This window comes from Apteryx mantelli, chromosome 14, assembly GCF_036417845.1.
Source record: "Apteryx mantelli isolate bAptMan1 chromosome 14, bAptMan1.hap1, whole genome shotgun sequence".
NCBI classification, from domain to species: domain Eukaryota; kingdom Metazoa; phylum Chordata; class Aves; order Apterygiformes; family Apterygidae; genus Apteryx; species Apteryx mantelli.
Window position 1 is genome coordinate 706,766 of NC_089991.1, and position 8,451 is coordinate 715,216.

The 8,451-nt window shown below is 58.6% G+C and overlaps 1 protein-coding gene across 1 annotated transcript; it reads right to left on the reverse strand.

The window, feature by feature from the left end:
• Nucleotides 1-5,716: 5,716 nt before the first annotated feature.
• Nucleotides 5,717-6,962, reverse strand: POU4F3 (POU class 4 homeobox 3). The gene is made up of 2 exons (XM_067304559.1): nucleotides 6,843-6,962; nucleotides 5,717-6,547 (listed from the first exon to the last, which is right to left on the reverse strand). The coding sequence occupies exons 1-2, from the start codon at nucleotides 6,960-6,962 to the stop codon at nucleotides 5,717-5,719; spliced, it is 951 nt and encodes a 316-aa protein (XP_067160660.1).
• Between the last annotated feature and the right edge of the window lie 1,489 nt (nucleotides 6,963-8,451).

Genomic DNA, 8,451 nt, shown 5'->3' on the forward strand with positions numbered 1-8,451 from the left:
CACTGTACAAAACCCTGTTAAAACATGGCATAAAATACAGATTCTGCTAAACCAATTAAAACTGTCAGTGTTTTATTTGAGCTTCAGTGGTGCTAAACCAAGAAAGTCAGGGGAAGTGGGGGATGCAGGGGTTAAAAGAGGGAAGATGCAGAGTGGAAGTTCTGTGTAGAACTGATTTAAATGTATAATTTAAGGAAAGGGTGGGGCAGAGGAAGAAACAAGAACTCGCTTTGAGGTATCTAAAATACTTTTGCCCCAAGCACCCCCCAAAGCAGCCCCACCGAGGAGCTGTGCTGCTCTCCTAGCGCCGCCTTGCTGCTGGGTCCTGATGAAGCAGAAGTTCATGTAAACTCCTTGACACCGACATACAGTGCTAAAGTCCAGCAGATCTGACTCAGGGGTTTTCCAGTTCTAACTCTGCCTCTGCTCCCTGCTCCCAAGGGCTTTCTGACAGTCCCCCGGAGTCCCAGCTTGGTTCTGGCTTTCATGGCTGCAGGGTTTAAAAAGTCTCTCTGCATCATTTTCCATTAGTCCCATAAGGAAACACTGCCCAAGCCTGCGCTTTGCTCTCCGGCAGCTTCCCTGTGCAGACTCTTGATAGTTCTGCCCCGAGGGGAGCAAGGAAGACTGAGCGCTCCAACACACATACAGGTATTTACAAAATAATACAGGCAATGACAATCCACAACAGGGCAATCCTCCCTGAGCAGATGAAGGCTCTGCCCTTTAGCTGCTGCAGTGAAGTATTAACAGTACTAAAGAAAGTGTTTTGCCCTCCAGTCCCATAAGGACGGGATTTATCCCCCGTGTTCAACCCTAATACTGTCCCACAATGAAAGAGAAAGCTGTATTGCATGCAAAATACAATTAAGGTTTGTTGAAAGTTGCAGGTGCAGAGTATTACGCACAATTCAGACATTGATCCAGACTACAACAGTCATTGGCAGGGCTGAAAAGCATTTCCCAGTAGCAGAAGTGAGGTGAACTGGACAGAGCCCAGCCCCATTTTACAGAAGGGGGACAAGGAAGAATTAGTGCAGAGCAAACCTGAAATCCTTTAGTTAAAGCCTCTGAAAAGAGATTTGAACCCACCCCCCCCCCCCAGCCTTGCACCTGCCCTTGACTGCACTGCTCCTCGTGCTGCCAGGCTGCAGGGCAGGAGATGAGCTGCAGCACACGCACAGGGGGACACCCAGGACACCACTACTTACAGCATGGTCTAAGACCCCAGGACAGCAGGGCTAGAGATCGCAGTGCTCCGCTGAGCTAAATGGGCTCCGGGGGCAAGGGGGGGCACAGGTGGGGCTGGTCAGGGCATTAGAGTCCATTAGTGCCCTTAAGCCCTGACGAAGAGGCCCCCTGAGTTAATAATGACATAAAAGTGCTCAGCAACAGCACTTAGGGAAAAGTTCAGCTTTGGTGATTTTGTTCTTGACCTGAAAAGGTCTGGAGCAGTGCAAGGTCTGGGCAGGCGCTCCGACACGAGCAGAGAGCAGGACGGGCTGTCACACCACGGGGAGAAGCCCACTTGAGGAGGAAACAGCAAGGTTTTGGGCACAGATGCTGAATCATAGCTCTCAGGCAGGGCGTTCAAGCTTTACATCTTGCATAAGCCCTATCTAGGTAATCTAGTTAGGCCTGATACAGCTTTTAATAGTGATGGAAACAGAAGGAATCCCTTATATCCTAAGGGATCCGAGTAGCTACCAAAACCGTCAGCAACACTTTCACCTGGAGTTTGCAGCTCCAAATCCCGTCTCAGTCAGTGCTGCATGATCACTCTAGGGTGGTCTCCCCGAGCTGGCGTCCCTCCGTCTCGCACCTGACGTCCCCACAGCCCCGCAAACGCAGGCGCTGCTCCTGAGCGGAAAGGCTGCGCAGGCTGCGGGTGACGCTGCTCCGCCTGCCAGGTGGTCCATCCAGCTTAAATTTCTAACCATATTTGTTCTGCAACTTGACAGAACTCAGTTTCCCAGGGATCCTTTTAATAGCACTACATATACCAAAAAATAAGAGATCCCCAGTGCACGTGATACGTTAGGCTGTGTTAGAGAACACGTATTCCCAGTATCGTAAATACAGATCTTGTTTCAGACTAGCCACCAGCAGAATTCTCTTTGCAAATTCTAATTATGGCAGAAGCTACTTGCGGCTTCAGGTCCGATGGGAGGCGGTGGGATGCGGGAAGCAGGGGGTGCCGGCACCGGGGCAGCAGAGGCAGGAAGGTGAGACGAGCAATGCACTGCATACCAAGAGCTCGCTGTGCTGTCAGTCAACGCTCTCTGAGCGCCGAAGCCCTTTCTCCTTTCCCTTCATCATCCCTTCACATTTTTTTATAGCTTTAGGGCACTACTTCTTACGTCAAGAACAAAATGTATGCTGTTTCTTTGCGTCTCCTCAGCAACAAACACAGGTTCTGAACTATTTCTGCTTAAGTCAAAGGGAACTTTTATCCCCCGTTCCAGGAAGATCAAGTGAGTTTCCTACATCACAGTGTATTTATCTGGAACCAGACCTCTGAGAGCCAGATCCAGTGAAAGACCTAGGTGCAAACAATGATTAAAAAAATATGTACCTGGTCTCCAAAGTAAAATCCTGAATGAAGTGCTCAGATATGTGTATCATGCCTGGGCAGAGCAAGGCACAAAACCCCATATAGAGAATAATAAGAAACCTGGAATTCGCCAAAAGTGAAATCTGGGCAAAGAGAATCATCTCAGCTCCAAGTCACCTGAATCTAATGAAAACATCTTGGTGCAGCTGTGTCTCCATGCCGAGAGGAACTGGGAACAACAGGGGGACAAGCAAGAAAGATCAGGCACTGCAGATCTCTCGAGGGAGAGAAGGAGCACGCAGGAGCTCTCGTTTCTGAGACAGTCGTTGCAGATTTGGGGGCTAAAAGTTCATTTAGAACTTGTTTTACATTTCTAAGTCCTTTTTCTAGACCTGGCCAAAAAGGACAAATGCAGAATTGTCACACAAACATAGCAGTCACATAAGCAATCACAAAAAGTAAAACTGCAGTGACACCTTTGCTATTTTAAGAACAAGCATGAACCCGATTTCTCTTCCAGAAGTGAATAGAAGATGCGGCACTGTAACTGTAAGATAGTCTAAGTGAGGCTCAAGCTAGGTTTAACACAGATGGGAGAGGATTACCCCATTTCGGGACAGCTTTAGGAGGCTTAAAGTTCTGTTTGTTCCACGCTGGAAGACAAAAGGTTTGGGAAATGGAGTGAGTTTGCGATGTCCAGTCTGGAATGACAATGAGCGGGTTTCAGTTTGGATCTTTCCTTTCCACGAGCACGCGGTCTTTTCAGAAATCTGGACACCTTCATTTTGAAAACTTCTTTGAATTCGGTGTGTCAAAAAATAATATTTTAGATTTAACAGCAACAGTAAAAAAGCCTGGTACAACTCAGCAAGGTTTTGCTGAAAAACTCCAGCGAGCTCCAGCTGCCGCAGACATTTGCCTTCACGCGTGTGCGTGCGGTTTGCTGCAGGACAGGGAGCAGGGACCGTCACAGACACCGAGAGAAGGAGGCAGCAGGAGGGCGATGATTTTGCGCGGGGGGGAGTCCGGCCCCCAGAGCGCTGTGCGACCCGGCCCTGCCAGGTGCCACGCCGCTTTCGGCAGTCCCTGCTCGCCCCGGGCCCCGAGGGGAGCAGCCGGGGCGCCGCGCCGCCCCCCTCCCCGCCGGCCCCAGCGGTCCCTCTCCGACGGCGCGAACCCCCGCAGCCCCGCGGGGACGGGGACGGGGACGGGACCGGCCCGGGGCGAGGGACCCCAGCGCGGGCAGCGGCCCTGCGGAGCCCCCTCCGCGTCTGCCGCAGCCCGTCGGCGGGGACGGACGCTGCCCGCTCGCCCGGAGCCCCGACGGCCGCCGGGGCCGGGCCGGGCCGAGCAGCCCCGAGGGGCCCGGAGCGCCGCGGCCCCGCGGGAGACGCCCGCGCCCCGCCGGGAAAGGAGCCGGGCCGCGCTGCCAGCCGCGCGCAGGAACGAGTGAAGAGAGAAAAATGCCTCTTACCTGGCTTATTTATGTAAAAATAACCGAGCCATACCCAGAAGAACCCAGGAACACAGACAACCGTGCCTCACAGAGGATCTGCTGAAATCCTAGTGGACAGTGGAGAAAAGATGCCGTCTGAATTGCCTTCTGCCCTTTTTATACTACGGTAAGCAATTAATATTGCATCACCCTTATTTTAAATTTTCAAAACCCACAATATAATGTAATGGCATAAGGGCATTTATTATTAAAGGACATTTGATTGGGGAAAAATCATTGGGGCTGATTGGAAAAACACGGAGCGAGGGAGCACTCTGGCTTCCCGGCGACCTACAATTAAAAGGCTGGATATGTAAGGTCCTTTCCTAATGGGGGAGGAGGGTGAGACCCGGTCTAAGGTTTGATGTTTGACACTCATTGAAATGCTGCAGTGAAATATTCAAAAGAGGCTTCTGCTTCGATCATTAATTTTTAATCGTTAAGGTGCTTCTGGGAATCATAAATAAAAGCCTCCCTCCCTTTTTCAACAGCATTAGAAATGAACCCGCGACAGATTTTGTTTTTGGGGGATATTTTTTGTTGTTGTTTAAATGAAATCGGAGGGAATGCAGCCCCGCGCGTGGCCGTGTCCGAAGGACGGCGCGGTTTCCCCCGAGCCCCGCGGCGGCGGCCGCTGGCAGAGGCGGCTCCGCAGCCGGGCGCGCAGCGGCGCGGAGCGGCGCGGGGCCGCTCCGCTCTCCCGCCCCGCGCCGCGCTGCCCCGGGGCCGCGGCACAGCGCGGGCGCGAAGCGGTGCGCGTCCCGCTTTGCGGGGGAAACGTACCCTCGAAAGCTTTTCGTTGTTATCGCACCCGTATTTTTTTTTTCTTCCGGCGTCCCGCCCGCGGAAGCACGGGGAAGGAGAGGGAGGCAAGAAAAGACGCGTTGTCTTCGGGTTGAAAAATAAAGCTTTTATTCCAGAGTCAGAGTGAGGAACAACGTTCGTTTCAGAGTTTTTCTCCGGGGGATGGGGCGGACTAAACGAATAAACCGTGAGAGCAGAGCAGAGCACACCGACACGCAAACCGGGTGGGACCGAGCCCCGGCGGGCCGGGCCGGGGCAGCCGAGCTGCTCTGCCTGCGGGCGCGGCATCCGAAAATGGCTCTTCTCGTCGTTATCAGAGTCCGGACACCCGGAGAAACCCCGAGCCCTCGCCCCCCGGCCCGCCTCGGCTCCGCCCGGCGAGCAGCAGCGCCCGGCGGCCCCGGGAGCCCCGACACCGCCGCCGGCCCCGGGAGGCGCCCCGGCTCCCGACCCCCACCCCGGCGGTGCGCGCCGCGGGCAGCGGGGCCGGGTGCCCGGGGCCGGGCTGCCTCAGCCGGGCCGTGCGGGGGCTCGGGGCGCCGCGGGCCCGTCCCGTCCCGTCCCGTCCCGTCCCGTCCTGTCCCGGGGCTCAGCGGGGCCGTGCGGAGCCGTCCCGTGCCGGGGATCAGCGGAACCGTCCCGTCCCGGGGCCGCGCGGACCCATCCCGTGCCGGGGCTCAGCCGTGCCGTGCCGTGCCGTGCCGGGGCTCAGCGGGGCCGCGCGGAGCCGGGCCGTCGGGGGCGGCTCGAGACGCGGCGCTGCCGCGGAGCTCCGCGGACCGGCGGGGCCGGGGCCGGGGCCGCCGCCGTCAGTGCACCGCCGAGTACTTCATGCGCTTCTGCTTCTGCCGCTGGTTGCAGAACTAGACGCGGACCACGTTCTTCTTGAGGTCGAGTTTCTCGGCGATGGCGGCGATCTTCTCGGAGGAGGGCCGCGGCTGGAGGGCGAAGTAGGCCTCCAGCGAGCGCTTCTCGGGGGCGGCGATGGACGTGCGCTTGCGCTTGCGCTCGGCGCCGGCGAAGAGCTCGGGCTTGGCGGCGCGGTCGCGGTGCGCGGCCTCGGCCTCCTCCAGCCAGGCCTGCAGCACCGGCCGCAGCGCCATCATGTTGTTGTGCGACAGCGTCAGCGACTCGAAGCGGCAGATCGTGCTCTGGCTCAGCGAGCCCACGCCCGGGATCTTCAGGTTGGCCAGGGCCGCCCCCACGTCGGCCTGGGTCACCCCCAGCTTGATGCGGCGCTGCTTGAAGCGCTCGGCGAAGGCCTCCAGCTCCCGCGGGTCGGACTCCACGTCGGGGAGGCAGGGCGGCGCGGGCAGCGGCGGCGCCGGGCCCCCGGGGGGGCCCATGCCCATGGCCAGGTGGCCCATGGCGCCCAGCGGGTGCGGCGGCAGCGGCGCCGGCACGGCCGGGGGCTCGCCCAGCCCGCCGACGGCCAGCGAGGGCGAGAGGTGCTCCAGGAGGTCGCCGTCCAGGGCCGGGTGCACGGCGTGGTGCGGGTGCGAGGTGAGAGCCGCGGGGTGCGAGAGGGCCACGGCGGAGGAGGTAGAGGTGCACGGGACGCTGCTCATGGTGTGGTAGGTCGCGTCCGGCTTGAACGGGTGGCTCTTGCCGTGGGAGACAATATCGACAGCCGCCAGAGCCTCTGCGCGGGCCAGCAGGCTCTCATCAAAGCTTCCAAATATATTGCCCTGGAGCTGCAAGCGAGAACGCGCATAGTGGAGTCAGTGGGGAATACTGTCATCTCCGGATTAAAAACCTTCCCGAGCACAGAGATTCCTCCTCAAAGCTCAGGTCATAAAAATTAATATGAAGGCAGAAGCTTTGCTTGAATAGACATGTGGATCAGAGACAAGAGTGAGAGAGAACGGGGAGAGGGGGAGAGAGAGAGGTTCAGAGATATGCGATTGTTCTGGTGACATGAAAAAAACATTAAGCAAGTGTCTGTCAAAAAATGTGCCTTAAAGCAGTAATTATGCTTAATCTACATACCTGCGGGGCTGGGAGGCAAACTCTGCGCATAGCCTCCGAGCTGGAGTGCAGGCTGGAGTACTTGGGCTCCTGGAGGGCAGCGTGCATGGTGAACGGCTGCTTGGTGTTCATGGCCATCATCTTTGCACACCTTGCAGGTAGGCAGCCCCTGACATAGATTCAGGGTTGTCTCTCTGGCTTGCCACTGTCAAAGTGAGCTATTTTCAGTGACAGAGCTTCCCTCTCCTCGCTCGCTCGCGCTCCCCCCCCCACCTGCTTCTTCACTCATCTTACAAGCTGCCTGCCAGGAACGGGACCCGCGCCCCGCGCGCAGGCGTGCTGCGCCGGGAGGAAGAGGAGGGCAGCCGGGGCCCGGGCACCGCGGCACCCCGAGCACCCCGAGCACCCCGGGCAGCGGCCGCGGGCCCCGGCGGGTCCGCCGCGCCGCGCCGCTCCGGGGGAAGCGGTGCGCGCCGTCGGGGCGGCCTCCCCGCCCGCTGCCCCACGCGGGGCCGGGGCCGGGGCCGGGGCCGGGGCCGGGGCCGGGGCCGGGGCCGGGGCCGGGGCCGGGCTTGGCCCGGGGGGGGGCGGCAAGGGCCTCGGCGGAGCGGCGCAGCCGGCCGAGCGGTGCCCGGGCCGGGGGGGAAGGGGTCGGCCCGGCGGCCCGGGGCGGCGACAGCCCCAGCCGTTCCCCCCGCCGGGACCCTGCTGATCCATCCTGCGGATCCGGAGGAGAAGCCCAGCGAGCCCTTCCCTTGACACTGCGTCCGGCCGGCAGGAGTGTCCGGGGGGCACAAGGCAGCAGGGCCGGGGGAACGGGTGGAAAGAAGGGGGATTTCTCCGATCCCGGCTGAAGCTCGGGCCAGAGGGACTCTAATCCCGCACGGACCTGCTGCAGACTGCTCCTCGGCCCCTGCCAGCTGCTAAAGGCAGCACGGCCGGGCTTCTAACTCGCTCCTGAGGATCCTGTGCTCTCCTTCGTCGGGCGCACCAGCTCCGGGGGAGACAGCAGGGCAAGGCTGCGGGGTGACCCTCCTCTCCGGTGACCTTCCGCGCTGGAAGGCAGGACTGGAAGGGACCCCAGGGACCTGCGAGCACCGTCCTCTGCAGGCTGGGTGACTCCAAGACAGGCTTTGTCCAGGAGGATCCCGCGAGCCTCCATTTCGTGACTGTAAAGCACAGAACTTCTCCAGCAGTTCTGTAGCTGTTAGCGCAGAAGCTCAGACCGAGCCTTCAACGCAAGAGACGAAGGGGTTGGCCAGCGTCCTGCAGCCTGGGGCATTAGTTGTGGCTATATCCAGGTGGTGCTGGGAAACTGGCCACTTGCAGGTCGCAAAAAATCGCCTCTGCAGACCCGCCCAGAAGCCGCCTCTGCCCCCCCCGGCTGGAGATGTATTGTCGCCATTCACACATTCGGGGGATAAACCGAACAAGCCACAGTGCATCAAAGGAAAAAAAAAAATCTTTTCTAGCTCCTGCATGACTAATAGAAACCCCAACGCATTGGCTTAATATAACAAAACTATGCCATAACAAACTTGAAAAGCAAGCAGTGCTCCCGAGCTATCCTTGAGATGCCAACAAATCAAACACCCAACGATTCAAATCACGAGCTTGAATTTCTAACTGA